At 43.0% G+C, this 15,495-nt stretch overlaps 1 protein-coding gene across 1 annotated transcript in view; it reads left to right on the plus strand.

Moving 5' to 3' along the window:
- Positions 1-7,174: 7,174 nt before the first annotated feature.
- Positions 7,175-15,495, plus strand: part of adgra1b (adhesion G protein-coupled receptor A1b) — a gene marked incomplete at its 3' end in the record, with an annotated part of 723,468 nt that continues 715,147 nt past the window's right edge. The window contains 1 exon segment of the mRNA XM_084321924.1: positions 7,175-7,640. Within this exon segment, the coding sequence (XP_084178050.1) occupies positions 7,420-7,640 (221 nt within the window). The 5' untranslated portion in view covers positions 7,175-7,419.

Genomic DNA, 15,495 nt, shown 5'->3' on the forward strand with positions numbered 1-15,495 from the left:
TAAAGAGTCACAAAAACATCTTCTACTATGTGAAATCAAAACAGTGTCACAAATCCAACTGGATGGAGTCCAATGTTAATCTCTTGCCAACCTTTTACAGACTAATATACTTTTGTAAAGTAAAACTTAATTTCTCTCTCTCCCCCTTTCACACAGAACCATGTGAGAGATTATTTTCATTGTCTAGGCATATTGGGGACACATACATTCAAGAAATGTATGTGTATGCCAGTAATTAACTCATTGAGCGCCAAACACGAGATATCTCGTTTCTGAGAGCCAACGCTTGAGGGCCAAAAACGAGATATCTTGTTTCTGGTTCCTTTTTCCTTTTTTTCTATTTTCTTATTCTAAACACTCGCGCAGGCCTTTGTGAGTGTGGCTGGAACCTGCAATGACGATTGAATCCTGACAGGTGGCAGTAACCAGAGATGGGCCAGTTCAGTGAGAGCAATGATTACTAGGGATCACTAGGGCAGCAGTGGCATGGCAGTAGTGAGCAAACTACAGCAATCTAACGTTCGATAATGGCGATCGCCAAGAGCGAACTATTGGATATTATGAAGAAGACAAAACGGATTATATGGATGATTATGGATGATAAGGTGCGTTTCCACCAGACTATGTTGGACTCAGCACTTCTGGTAAATCATAAAAAAAATACTATACTCAAACCAGCCGATGAGGAAACCTATTCGGCTCTGTGGTATAGTCTGGCCCGAGCAGACTATAGAAGAAGACAACGGATGAGAGCCACCTAACGTTCTATGTATTGATCCTGTTCTGATTCAAGACACTTGGAGCGAGAGTGGAGTACCTACTGACAAAGGTAACGTCTATTTTACGTATATTTTACCGAACCCCATAATAAAACATGCTTTTGTAATGATTGCAGCGTCGGAAAACATGGCTCATGGCTTTGTGAAGAAACATGGTCGTGTTTACCTGTGACCTGGCAATAATATAGGTTTCAGGCCAGCAGCCTCGACATTTGCGCATACCGCACAAAACACTATATTTCACGATCTAGAAAACCAGCCTGGATTATTGTGAAACGGGGCGATCTTTTGCGTGGTATAGCGCACAAACGAAGGTATGTAGAAATAAACTGTTTGTCCCTGTTGGAGTATAAATCGTGCCTGTCAAATGAGCCATACTATTGTCTATAATATAGAATATACAATGGGTCCGCAAACATCGTGAAAATGGTCAATAACGCAGGGAGTAAAGATGGAAAAACAGCGTGGCAGCCAATGAGTTCAAATGTACTGAAGAAGTCTATTACCAAAATTACATGAACTGGTATGATTGAATGTCTGTAAAAGAAATGTATTACAAACATGCATTTTCTTTTTATTGTAATGTGCGTTATGCGTCAAACAAATAGGTGCCGATAATATGCATTTGCATTAACGTGTTATTATCACGCTAACCTCGACAGCCCTAAATCTCTCTGGTCATAATAATCTATAACAATAATCCTTATTTGGTAACGTATGTCATTTACATCCAGTAAAGGTCTCTCTGAAAATCTGTGAGCAGCAGAAAAACAGAACAGTGGAAGCTGGAGCATGCGTGTATAAGGAGGATTCTGTGGATAGAACGCTAACTTTACCACAAAAGGTTTGTTGCGTTGGGATATTTTAACATTAACATACAGTGGCATTGTCTAAAACAGACCTGGGCATTGTACGGCCACCACCGGTATGACTGTGTATGAACGAATAATGGACTCTGTAAGCGCTCTGGGGTCACTGGGGTGTCATGAAGAGCGCTATATAAATCCAATCCATTATAATTTAAAAAAAATTAAAAATTAAATTCCTTTTAATTTTTTTTTTTTTTACTTTTTTTTTTTCATGTCAACGTTCACACGCACAATATACGCTTACCTAGGATTTGACTTGATTCAACAACAAAGCAGTCGGGGCAATGGCAAGCCGAAAACGGTCGAAAGTGTGGTTATTTGAAGTTTGGATATTTTTTTTCACAACTGAGATAGGTAGATTACATTTTTAGAGACTAAAGTACCGAAAAAAGGTACCGTTGGGTACCGGTATCGATTCACAGGTACCGGTACCGTATCGGTTCAAATGTGAACGGTACCCATCCCTACTGAACACACAACTGCAGGGCAAGGGCATTTTTGCTCATGAAATGCATAGCCATGTGAAAGCCTTCATGACATTTTTTCAATTAATTTCAAGGCAACTAGGCAGCAACAATCTCGAACACATGACAACCCTGAAAGAAGTCAAACCATCAGCTGATCACCGGCACAGGTACTCATCCATGTTGGGAGCACTGCATGATGAATTTTCAAGGTGTTTTCAAGATTTCAAAAAGGTTGAGGATGAAATGCAGCTGGTTTCCTCTCCCTTTACCTGCAGTGTTGATAGTTGTTCAGCTTGAACTCATTGACCTGCAGTCTGATTCACTACTGAAAGAGCACTTTAAGTCAGCATCACTGCTAGAGTTCTACTCTGCTCTCAAGGAGGAGAACTTTCCAAACATGAGGAGACATGCTCAGAATATGTTGGTTCTCTTTGGATCCACCTACATATGTGAACAGACATTCTCAGTCATAACGTTTACCAAATCCAGGTACAGATCCTCTCTCACTGATGAACATCTGTCAGCTGTGCTTCGCATCTACACCTCAGACATTCAACCTGACTTTGATGGACTTGATAAAGCTCAAAAGAGACTGGATTTCTCACACTGAGAAATCCAGTCTGAAAACATTAAATGTTTAATATAGGCATGTAAAGTCAAAAAGGCTACAAAACTGGGACACTTTTCTTTACACAGTTCAGTCACATGTCTTGTTTATTTTGGCTACAAAGATGATGTGATGTCTTTAGAAAGCTAAGAAAATCCTTGTTTCAATAGTATATGAAACTCAAAATACCCTTTGTTATTAATGTGTCTGAAAATTAGTTAAATGTTTCACAAATTTTTGTTTATCATTTTGGAAATTCTAACAATAATAATAACCAAATAATAACATACACTCTTACCAGCGGTCAAAACAATGCCATTTACTGCTTTTTATATAGAAATAAAATGTATATTATGCATAATTGAGTTCGGAATTTTGGCCCGGCCCTCCAAACTATTTTCAGTTGCTCATTTGGCCCCCTGGGAAAAATAATTTCCCACCCCTGGTCTAAAAGATAAGAACAATGGTTTGTGTTTGTGCATTTCCAAATTGTGCCAACAACATTTCGCCCACTTCGCCCATTTTGTGTAACGATGATAAGCTATTGATACGGACATTGTGGCTAACTGAGTTGTGCTACATGGACCTAAACACTCCTGGCTGTACCAAAACACTTTTTTCTCAAGAAATCTGCCATAGCGTTAATGATTACTATTGATAAGGATGGACGGTTGTGGTTAGCTGTTGTGCTACATGGACCCAAAAACTTGAGACAACCTGGCTGTACCAAAACACTTTTTTCTCACGAAATCTGCCGTTCCATGAGCTGCTGCAGTGCAGACAGAGTGGAGGTAATGCAACGTTAATCATTACAAATACTAACTGTGACTGTTTCGATTGATGATTGAGCATTAAGCATGGAGTATAACGTTGTTGCAATAAGCTCAATAAAAACAGATAATAATTGTCAGGAATTTCTGTCGTTTGTCCGGGACGAGTCTATATTAAAGGCGGCCCAGGAGTGCTTCCGCGTTTCTCTGATTGGCGGCAGAGCGGCAGAGCGGAAATAGGCTGCTGCTCCGGCGAAAGAAAGACAGGTATTCTATTGCCATGCTCTGCGACAAACTCTAACCTTAACCAACTCCGAAAGAATGCCTAAACTTAACCGGCGAAAGAAAGACAGGCATTCTATTGCCATGCTCTAAGACAAACTCTAACCTTAACCAACTCCGAAAGAATGCCTAAACTTAACCGGCGAAAGCAAGACAGGCATTCTATTGCCATGCTCTAAGACAAACTCTAACCTTAACCAACTCCGAAAGAATGCCTAAACTTAACCGGCGAAAGCAAGACAGGCATTCTATTGCCATGCTCTAAGACAAACTCTAACCTTAACCAACTCCGAAAGAATGCCTAAACTTAACCGGCGAAAGAAAGACAGACGCTAGTTACGTTTATATAGAGAGATGATAAATTAATTAAACGTAAAAAAAAAAAAAAGAGAAATTGAAGTGATTCGAACTTGTCACCAACTGACCGCAGGCTCCACAGCAAGCTGAGGAACAAGTTGAGCTAACCATCGATGTTAAAACAGGGGGGATTACGAATGCATAATGCCGCGGCAACCTATGCGCCGCTGCCGCTCTGCCGCGGGGCGTGCTAGCGCGCTGTCACGTGGGCGTCATGGCCAATCAGAGAAACGCGGAAGCACTCTTGGGCTGCCTTTAATATATAAGCGTCCGGGACAAATATTCCCGGATATGTGGACCGGCACCAATTTATTCTAGCAGAAACCCTGGTACCGGCAGAGGGAGAATGAATGGAAGTGATCCATGAGATCTATGTGATGGAAAGGTTGACATACACACTGAGACTACAGAAGTAAAGGTTTGAGAAGAGGTGGAGGAGATGGCGGGAGTTGGTGAGGGTCACAAGGCCAGAATTTGTATAATGAATGGTGACGCGCCCCTACATGTATTTTGTTTTCATTTCATTTATTTTGTTTCTATTATCATGTTTTGTATTGAAAATTTTTTAAAGATAAAAATTTAATTAAATTAAATAAAAAAGAACAACAAAGAGCATAAGTGAAAACCCTGCAAGAATTTAACTAAAGTAATGATGAAAGTATTTCAACCGGCTGTGGTGGTGGTCTGGGCTGGCCCGTTGAAGCGGAGCAGGTAAATATTTAGCGAGGACTGTGATTGCCTCGCGGCCGTGGCCTATTCATCTCTGTCACTGAGCAATAATGGAGAGTTGTGAACCCTGATACGAGCAGGGGCTGACGGAGAAGTGACTGAGAAAACACTGACACGCTCTCGCCACTGTTTGCACTGGTTCAATAGCATTGACTGCATCGCTCCATTGTGCACTAATGAGACTTTATGTCTCTTTTTCTCTATTCACTGCTGTATCCACTGGTTAAATGAGTTGCTTTGGTTAATGTCACAAAGTGATAATATAATGGACCCACTCAAACGGTTGGTAAATATTCAACATCACTGTGAGCTTTGTTGTTGGTCCTGCGTAGATATCAGCACCACCGCTTGTCAACGTGAACATTTATCCCCTGCCATAAAGAAAATATTTACAGTGCAGCCCGCTCTTCAGAGCCTCTGTTTTCCATTAAGATCATACAAGTAGCCCAGTGAACGATGATGGCCCGTATCCAAAGAAATGTTTCTGAAGGCCCCATTAAAGATGGATCGTTTCAAATGATGATGTCAGCCACGCAGGGCTGACTTCCCTATTGGCTTCCCATGGGGTCAGCTGGCGGGGAAGATCCTTCTCTCCACTTACGGCAACAAGGTAAATATACATCTGTGTAAACAAGCGTGACTGACATTCCAAGGGGGGCGGTGGCGGCAACAGGAGTAGAATATGGAACAAATAAAGCCTCCATATGGCCAGACAAGCGGAGGGAGGGAGGGCTCTGTCCTGCCCGGCGAAGCCTCCTCCTGTAGGGAGACCGGGAGCCCATGTTTGCCTGTCAGGGAGAAGAATAGGGGGACATGGGCTGGGCTGCTCACAGGGTCAGGGGGAGAGGCTTGAAATCATCCTTTGTGCTCCCCGTCTGCGTCGGAGACAATGTGGATAATGAGAGAGGAATTTGGCGTGGAGCACAGTGCACACACAAGGGAAGCACCTCGCCCCGGCTCTGGGGAGCCCAGCTAGCCAGCTGTCTCAGCTTCTGTCTCCCCAGGGCAGTGCTCTCTCTCTCTCTCTTTACACATGATCCACTGACACAAGGAGTGATTGATAACACAACACACATTGTGTTACACTGTTCAAACCCTCCACCCCTCCGATTATATATATATTTTTTTAAAGGGTGGACGTTTTAATACCGTGAGGCACAGAGTCACACTGTGAAGTACCTGTGTGGGTTACACAAGTAGTTGACGGTCCTGTGCATAATTGAACTGGAACGACTGCACAGTCAAGGACATAATATGAGTCGAAAACAGAAACAGCATCGTTGGCTTATCTTCAATAGTCTGTTTACTCTCAGACACAATAGTGTACAACGTGATACTATTGTCATAATAGTGATCTGTTCATGGCCCAGATTGCATATTTGATTAGTCATGCTTTTACCCCCCCCCCCCCCCCCCCCCCCCCCCCATGCATATAGCCTACTTTTCTTTTTAACACCAAGACAAAGCTTTGTTCATCTTTTGGATACGAACAGATTTTGGAATGCTTATTTATTTGTCGAGTTACAATCATTTATAATCTCCAAACTTTACCTCTGTCCAAAATTTTGCTCTTTTATTTTTGCTTCTTGTCTATATGGGCTAATGCCTAAGGACAGACAGACAGGTCACAATTATGTATATTACTATTTCAATACTATTAATAAAAAAAAACATAGAATGCAAGTCAATGTGATTCTAGTCTAAGCAGCATATATGGTAATATGACCACCATGGGTCTGGGTATATTGAAACTGCATGCAAGCTGTGACAGTTGGTGAAAATGTCAATGAACAAAATAAAACAAACAAGAAGAATATTGTCATCCAATAAAGTACATGTTTGTAGTCGAGGCTGAGGAATGGTTTGGAGAAGAAACCCCCCCAGCAGCATACAGCCTAGCCTACTACAGTACTGTACCTAGACTTGGCGGGGAGGGACTGTCTCTGCTCCCACGCGGCGCTGCTGGGCCACTTCGCAACAAGTCCAAGTCCAAGGGCGCGAGACGCGGGTGATGAGAACAGGCAACCTGTTGACAACACGGAGCAACACTACTGTTGCCCCAGATGGGAGACGGACTGTGTGTTTTCGTTGGAACACGGTGAGGTGACCGACTTTTTAAACCGGCCAGATATATACAGCTCAGCTCACCGCCTGGGGAAAGAAACGGAGCCGGTTGCTGCCAGACTTTGACTTTGGAAAAAGCGCACGGGCGAAAGTGAAACTTGGGACAAAGTTGTATAATACGAGTTGTTGCACAGAGGCGCGGATGACACGTTGGTGGATTATTAATAAACAATGACAGAGGATGATAGAGATACGTTGTTTCGTTTTCTGCCGAGGACAGTCGCAAAGTTGAGTTCAATTTAATTGGTTGGAATACAGCAAGTTATAGGCTGGAAACTGTATACCGTTGGCCGTGCGGGGCTCTATTGTATATATTACGCTCTTTATGTGAATAAAAAAGGTAGGTTATGTGAAATGGTCTCCACTTGTTATACGAACTGGGAAGACGTCACTTGAAAGAACTGCTTTTTTTTTTATTTAAAAGTTCAGCTCACCATGAAACTACTGAGCTTACTGTGCGTTGTTGTCGGTCTGTGGAGATGCTGCCTGAGCAACAACAGAAACTGCCCGGACATCATCGTTGACAGCTGTCACTGCTCCTCCGAGAGGTCCAAGGAGCCCAGCAGGCAACCCGTCCGCGTCAAGGTGGTGTGTGATGATGTGGAATTAATGGACACTCTACAGCCCAGCTTTTTACCCAACAAAACAGTCTCCCTGTAAGTACATTACATTACATTACATTACACACACACACACACACACACACACACACACACACACACACACACACACACACACACACACACACACACACACACACACACACACACACACACACACACACACACACACACACACACACAGACAGAGTTGTTTGAATAGAAGGGGTTGATGAACCCCTACAATAGCTCACAGATTGACACAATTCATCACTGGTCTTTGAGCCAAATCCAACTGCCAAACAGCCTGCAGGTCCAACCTGTTCCTACTCTATAATTCTGAAAAATGTGGCTATACACTGTAAATACATGGGATTGTTTCCATCATTAAATTACATATTGTGTGTCTGTCCACTATGGTGCATCTTCTTTAAAGTGTGTTGTAGGTTAGTGAATTACCTGGATCTATTATTATAGTAATACAGCCTGCCGTGCCATCTGTGACAGATCTCCTGCGGTCCGAGGCGCTGTCAGCTCTATTTGCATTGTATTCAAAGCTATTCAAACTCAGATCCTGGGCTCAGGCAAGCACTTTGAGAACGATTTCTTATTATTCATCTGTGCTGTAACAGCGCTTCAAACTATTAGATGGGGGTTGTTCACTTTCCACCCTCCCCTCTGCAGGTGCTGAAAATGACTGCTAGATTAATAGACTGTTTTATTCTTGGAAACTTGAGGTCTGCCTTCTGACTGTAAGAGCAAATACTAAATGTAAGGCCCGCTGACAAGTTCCAACCGCTCATTTTGAAATATGAATTTAGATGATTAATGATAGCACTATGCATATTGAAATGCATTCGGAGCACTGTTTGCCTCTGTGTGTGCAAGGTAATTTGTTTAGTTTTAAATGGTATGTCATTAAAATGCGTTCTTTAGTTTTAAACACAGTTTAAACCCGTTAGCACTTTGTAGCCTGAGAGTAATATCAGAGTTTTTCTTTCGGAGTGTTCTCCATAGTCAATTAGACCTGATTCAGGCAAATTAGTTTATAATGGTAGTCTGGACATATTTAAGCTAAATACATTTTGCACTTGAAACAGTGAGGCTTCCACCATTGAATGACAATTCTAGCTTATTAAAATTTCTGTTAGTTCAGCTATTTTATTTTATTACATTTCCCCTTACTTCACTTGAGGTAATCCAGGTTGCTCCATAGGCTTTTATGCATTTAGATCAATAATGAATCTTTGAGATTAAAAACCTACAGGTACGTCCATTTTAGGATTTCACATTAACAATGACTTCAAACCGAATTACCTGAAGAGGGTTTTTTAGAGTGCTGTATACATTCATAGTGTAAAGACATCTTGTTCCTTCCACTGCAGAGACCCGGGTTCAATTCCCGGCAGTGGTACTCGGTGCAGACGTTCCATGAACACAATCAGCAATTCGCAGGTGAGGGAAGCCGATCATGGGTATTAGTTCCGGTCGTTGCATTAGCGAGTCCTACTGGCCGGTCAGGGTGCTTGTTCAGCGGGGAGGGGATCTGGGGGAGATAGCGCGTGGACCTCTGCGCACGTTACGCGCTCTGCTCTCCCAGTGAAACTCTCTGCCGTCAGGTGAAAAGAAGCGGCTGGTGACTCTGCATGTATCGGAGGAGACCTGTGGTTGTCTACAGCCTCCCCAGACCGGCAGTAGGGTAGAGCAACAAACTACAACAGAATTACAAAACAGAATGACAAAAAATTGGGAGAAAAAGACAAAAAGTTGAGTACTTTCACGTGATGTACATTCAAAATCCAAGTGATTTGGATTGACTTCACAACTGCAATAGCCTACATGAGCTTTTATGGTTCATTCTTAAAAACCAGTAGGTTACAAAATAATTCTGTAATAATTTCTGTTCCTTAGGTGAGGATGATGTCAGTGGAACTGTGCTGCTAGTTTAACGCCTCGGACCCAAGTTTATTTTCCCGTGAAGTTATTGATGTTGGCAGAACACTGCAAACAGGAAATAAACGTGGGTCAATTTAGAATATTTACGTTGTCGAGGTGAAAACCGTATATATAATCCCCGGTCAGACCGGGCCAGGAAGCGGTGTTCCTGCGTTAGGAAACGTGACCTTTTGTCAGACTGAAGTGCCCCCCCTCTTTTGTTTAGACGTGCTGTGAAAATAAACAGATATGTCAGAGGGAAGTATACACATGCCGATCTCCCCTGCGCGGACGGCCGAGCAAACTTTCCAAATGTCTCCCCGCGGTCTCCTTATTCTCCCCTTCTCCTCACCTCAGCCGCCGGAGACAATGTGCTCCTTGTAAGACTTACACTTCCTCAATGACAATTCAAGTAGGTGGGAATTTCCACTGTGTCAAGTAGGGGTGGGAATCGCCAGAGACCTCACGATACGATACTATCGCGATACTTGTGTCACGATACGATAGTAGACAGATACTAAATATATCGCGATACGCTGAGTATTGCGCAATTTTTTTATATTTCTTTGCTCAAATTTTATTTATTACCTTTTTTCAACTGCAAAGTAAAACTTTGTCAACATGTTTTATCTAATAAAATAAAGTTCAGTCTGTTCATCTCACTCCAATAATTTTTATTGCAGAACATGGTATTTTCTCAAGCAGACAGATGTAAACACTGTAATCTGTGTTGCATGTACCTGACAAACTGAACTGTTTGTATTACAGTCATATTCCAACTTAACTGAATGCACATGTGTGTGTGTGGACTACTGCACTATTACAGGTATTGAAATGAACAATGCAACTTCCTTATACAAAAAAAAATTATAATAATTATTTTTATTTATGAATAATTAAACATCGATACTTGGCGTCCCTGTATCGATACAGTATCGCCACGCAAAGTATCGCGATACTACTACGTAACGATTTTTTCCCCCACCCCTAGTGTCAAGCTTCTCTGAGTTTTTATTTTATTTTATTTTAAATTTTTAAATCTTTTTTTATTATCTTTTTTCCCCTCCTTTTTCCGATTTTTCTCCCATCCCACCCTTCCTTGTTGTTTGCGCACTTTCCCCTACTGTTGGTCCGAGAGACCGGAGACTGTCACATGCTTTCCTCCGACGCATGTGCAGCCAGCCGGCAGCCAGCCTGGCAGCGCAGATTCTCACTGGGAGAGTGTAACGTGTGGGAGGCCGCACTACCTCTCTCCAGATCCTACCCTCGCTGAGCAGGCGCCCCGACCGAACTGTAGGGGTCGCTGTCCACAACGCCCAGGACCCACCCGCCAGCTTTCCCACCCTCTAATACTGCCAATTGTATTAGTGTGAACGGCCAGCCAAGCTGGTGACAACGCCGGGAGCTGGATTCGAACACGCGAATCCAGCATCTCCGGCGTTGGTGACAAACGCAATCTCCGCTACGCCACCTGACCGCCCAAGCTTCTCTGAGTTAATTGTTTATTGCCCATATTTATTGTAAGATACAGTATAACTGATAGGGCATAGATACCCACATCTGCACCTTTGATTGCACTGCTTACTTGCTCACATTCTTATATTCAGAGTTAATAAAATGTTTGCATGTTTACACTGCTTATTTTGACCTTTACTATAATTTTACTATAGTCTTCTACTATTACCATGCCCGTACCTGTACCCCCCCCCCCCCCCCCATGCTGCTATGACACCCGAATTTATCCAAGGGAATCAATAAAGAATATATTTTCTTATCTTATCTTATCTTATCTAATGTCTGATTAGAGGAAACCACATTGGGGTACGTTTAGTGCTTTTCTGTTTCTGGTATAAATGTTCCTTTTTATTGTATCTGTTAAACATGTATTAGAGTCGTTCCTCACAGTAATGCAGCGCATTTCAAATTAAACCCATGGAAAACAACTTGGCGAGTGCACAAAAGAACATTAGCATAAGTAAGAGAGAGGAAAAATTAACTATAGCGTGCAAGTGTCAGTAATTCCGCCGACAGTGTGTGGAGCAGCAGGAGCCCTCTATTAACACCTCTGCCTGTTTCCTTATCTTCCGCGGGGGAGCCGGGAGCTCAGGAGGTTGGAGCCCGAGCCTGACAGCTCTGTTGACCTTGGGACCTACGTATCTGGTGTAATCGTTTCAACGCCACTGACGAGGAGAGGCACCAGGCTCTCTGCGGAGAACAGTAGCAGGGATTGTAGCTGACACCTGTCTCAGGAAATGCGCCGACAAGGAGGGAGGACACAACACCGCCGCCGCGAGCCAGATTGCAGGAGGAGAGAGAGAGGGAGAGGGAGGCCGTGGGATAAACACGAAGAGGCGGCAAAAGAGCCATTGGAAGAAAAGAAGGAGTGACAGGGGAGAAACTCAGAAACGGAGAGAGAGAGAGAGAGAGAGAGAGAGAGAGAGAGAGAGAGAGAGAGAGAGAGAGAGAGAGAGAGAGAGAGAGAGAGAGAGAGGACAGGGGTGGTTTGGTGTAGAGAAGGGGGCCTGGGGGGCATGTGATAGAGGAGGTGATACAGGTGTGTTAATAGAGGGGCTTGCTGCTTAGTCGCAGTTAAAAAGGACCATCTCCTGTCTGGATAATTGCTTGGTTGTGATCAGATGTGGGCTGCTGACTGCATGCATAACAACCGTGCAGAGAGTTTTATTGTCAGAGCGATCTATTTTTGCTCTTTCATCCGTCCTGTCTGAATCTCGGTCCTCAGATGTCCTTAAAAAGAAAACCCATGCCGATATGAGCGTTTGTAGAGCGAATAGATGCATTTCTGTTTTACTGCTGCAGAGTTGCAAAGAGAGAGAGAGAGAGAGAGGGACTTTAAAACCACACACACTTCGCTCCTGATTTGCTGGTTGGTTCAATTGCTGAGAATAATCTACTTTTGGATTGGGGGCACCTTCTCTGCAGGAACCACACTGAGCTCCTCCAAAAAAGCTCAGACGTCTCCCATTCTCCATTGCGCTTTTTGGGGGGAGAAAATTAGGGCATCTGGTCTGGGACCAGGCCAGGTCTGGAGGTGTTTGTCTGGCATGGGTCTGCTTTTCTGGAGCCCTCATCCTCGCGGTCGTCTGAGTAGGGATGGGTATCGTTAGGATTTTATCGATACTACTACTCTTATCGATACTGCTTAACGGTTCGGTACTTTATCGATACTCTTATCGGTTCTTTTAGATTATTATTTAAATATATTTAAATTTAAAAAAAAATATATAAATTATTATTTGAACGGCTTATGTGTTGCATATTTGAAATAAACTTCAATCAAATCAACCCCCCCCCTCTTAAAAAACAAAAACCTGTGTTTAACCTGGCCATCTATAAAACATCATGCTAAAACTGTGAAACAAATGTCTTACTCCCCTAAAGAAAGAAATACATAGCAAACATGACTCAGTTATGCAATAGTGCTGCTGCTTTTTATTTTGTTAAAATCTTTTAGTTAATAAGACTACAAAATGACTACAACGATTTCACGACGTTTTCCTGTCCACGCCGGAAGTGCATCGGATACCTACCTTAACGTTAAATTTTCAACAACGGAACAGATTGTTGCTAATTAAACACTTCATGGAAACGGAGTAACGTTAACGCTATGTCGAGTTCATACGTGTAGTGTAGTATGAACTCGGCGAGTCGGCATAACGTTAACGTTGTTGCTGGATGGTACACTCTATTAGCTCCGTAGCTAACGTAGCTAGCCACGTTAACGTTAAATTTTCAACAACAGATTGCTGCTAATTAAACACTTCATGGAAACGGAGTAACGTTAGCGCTATGTCGAGTTCATACGTGTAGTGTAGTATGAACTCGGCATAACGTTAACGTTAGAGTGTACCATCCAGCAACACTGAAACTGACTATTAGCTCCGTAGCTAACGTAGCTAGCCACGGACAGGCACCTCCAGTCCCTACCCGTGTATGTGTGAGTGTGAGCGGCTTGCGACAAGTGTGTGTAATGGCTTGCTGCGGCTCGCTTCTCGTGCAGAGACAGAGAGAGGAGAGATAGTTTGCAACGTTTAAATTCCTGGAAAAAAACCCTCATAATAATAATACTTTCTCGAGTATCGATAGCAGTACCGATAACGTCGGAGCTTATTAATACTCCGGTTTTTTCTAATTCAGTACCGGTTCCCGTTTAGAACCGGGGTCCGGGGGGCATCCCTACGTCTGAGTCTGGGAGATATAGACAGGAGGGGTTGTTTGTGGTGTCTAGGGGGAAGTGATCAGGAGGAGACCACGGCTGGCTCTAAACCACTACAAGGACATCTCACTGATTTTTCCAGGAGCAACACACATCAATACAGAGAGAAAAGCCCTAGACCAGACGGTGGAGGCAGGAACTCTGTGAAATGGTGTTTGGATTTTCTAGAAGCACTACTGCACTGTGTTAGGATAGGGGTTGGCGGAGCCCAATTGCAGAACACAGGAGGAGAGAGAATAATAATAATAATAATAATAATAATAATAATAATAATAATAATAATAATAATAATAATAATAATAATAATAATAATAATAATAATAATAATAATAATAATATATTTATTTGTATAGCACTTTTCATACAGAGGTTGCAGTTCAAAGTGCTTGAAGAATGGAGAATGGAGCGGTTTAGGTTGGTTTTAATTGTTACCCCGCAAGCAGACAGGTTTACAGGTCAAGAATGTGCGACAGGTACAAGAATGTTCATTAGACGAGGAATGGTGCGTTCCGTGTGCGTGCCGCACGGGGCGTCCAGGTGAGCGGAGTACCAGAGCGGTGGTCCTGGGGCACAGAGAGAACAGGATTAGGACAAGGTAATTCAACAAGGCTTGAGTAGCAAGGCTAGGGTTAGTTGTCGTACCTGGGAAGTTAGGTTAACACTCCGACGAGGGTAGAGCAGGATCCGTGGGCTGAAGTACCATCTTGCTGACGAGGGAATCCCTCTCAGCCGTGTCAATTAACCCACTGGCAGCGTGGGAATCCGGGGATCGGATGCTGCCCATATAAGGGTGTCGAGCTGAGCTTGTTAAGGGTGTCGGGGCCGAGCTTCGATTTTAATTCGCACTTTGGTAAACTTTGTTGTTTTTAAATGTGCTCTATAAATAAAGTGGATTGGATTAATGAATTAAGTAGCCCCTTTTCGTGACTGTGACGCAGCCAACAAGGTTTCACTCGGCTGCGCTGCCTGGGTGCAGTGGGGCTGCTCTCACAGCCAACGACATGACATTACATAATTATGTTGCAACCTTCGTCTATCAAGCAAACAATTATATTATATTTAATTTATAATTTATAATTATATCAGACAATGCACCTACAAAAGCAGATGATTACAATTAAATTAGCCAACTTGGTAACACATTAGTCATAGCAGCATAGGCATAGCCTTATTAATGTTTTGTGTGGCGTCGCCGTCGTGTACAACGATACTTAAGTTTTTTAGGTGATTTGACGAAGTTGTTGTATGCCATTTTCTTCTGGCATATCTGGCACTCGGCTTTTTGGGCATTGTCTTTGCATATTTTAAAGTGTAACCACACGTCTGATGACTTCTTCGTCGACATGTCTGCTGCACATGTCCTTGTTGTTTTCAACACAGATAATCTCCACGTGCTTGTTGTAGAGAGGTGGAGTCGAGGCGCCGCTTACTTTCGTTTCATTGGAATGGAGGCGGGAAGGCGCCGCTTACTTTCGTTTCATTGGAATGGAGGCGGGAAGGCGCCGCTTACTTTCATCTCATTGGAATGGAGGCGGGAAGGCGCCGCTTACTTTCGTTTCATTGGAATGGAGGCGCACGATTTTGGAGGCACATTTTTAATTTTTTTTTTACTTTTTTTTTTTTATTTTTCATGCCATCGAACGAAGCTTCGAAGTATTTAAGACAGCCCTAGTTATATCCATACCAAACCCATGCATCTCAAACAATGCAACAGGAAGTCGTTTTCTGTTTAGTTTGTTGTTT

This window comes from Notolepis coatsorum (assembly GCF_963971535.1).
Source record: "Notolepis coatsorum genome assembly, chromosome: 9".
NCBI lineage: Eukaryota > Metazoa > Chordata > Actinopteri > Aulopiformes > Paralepididae > Notolepis > Notolepis coatsorum.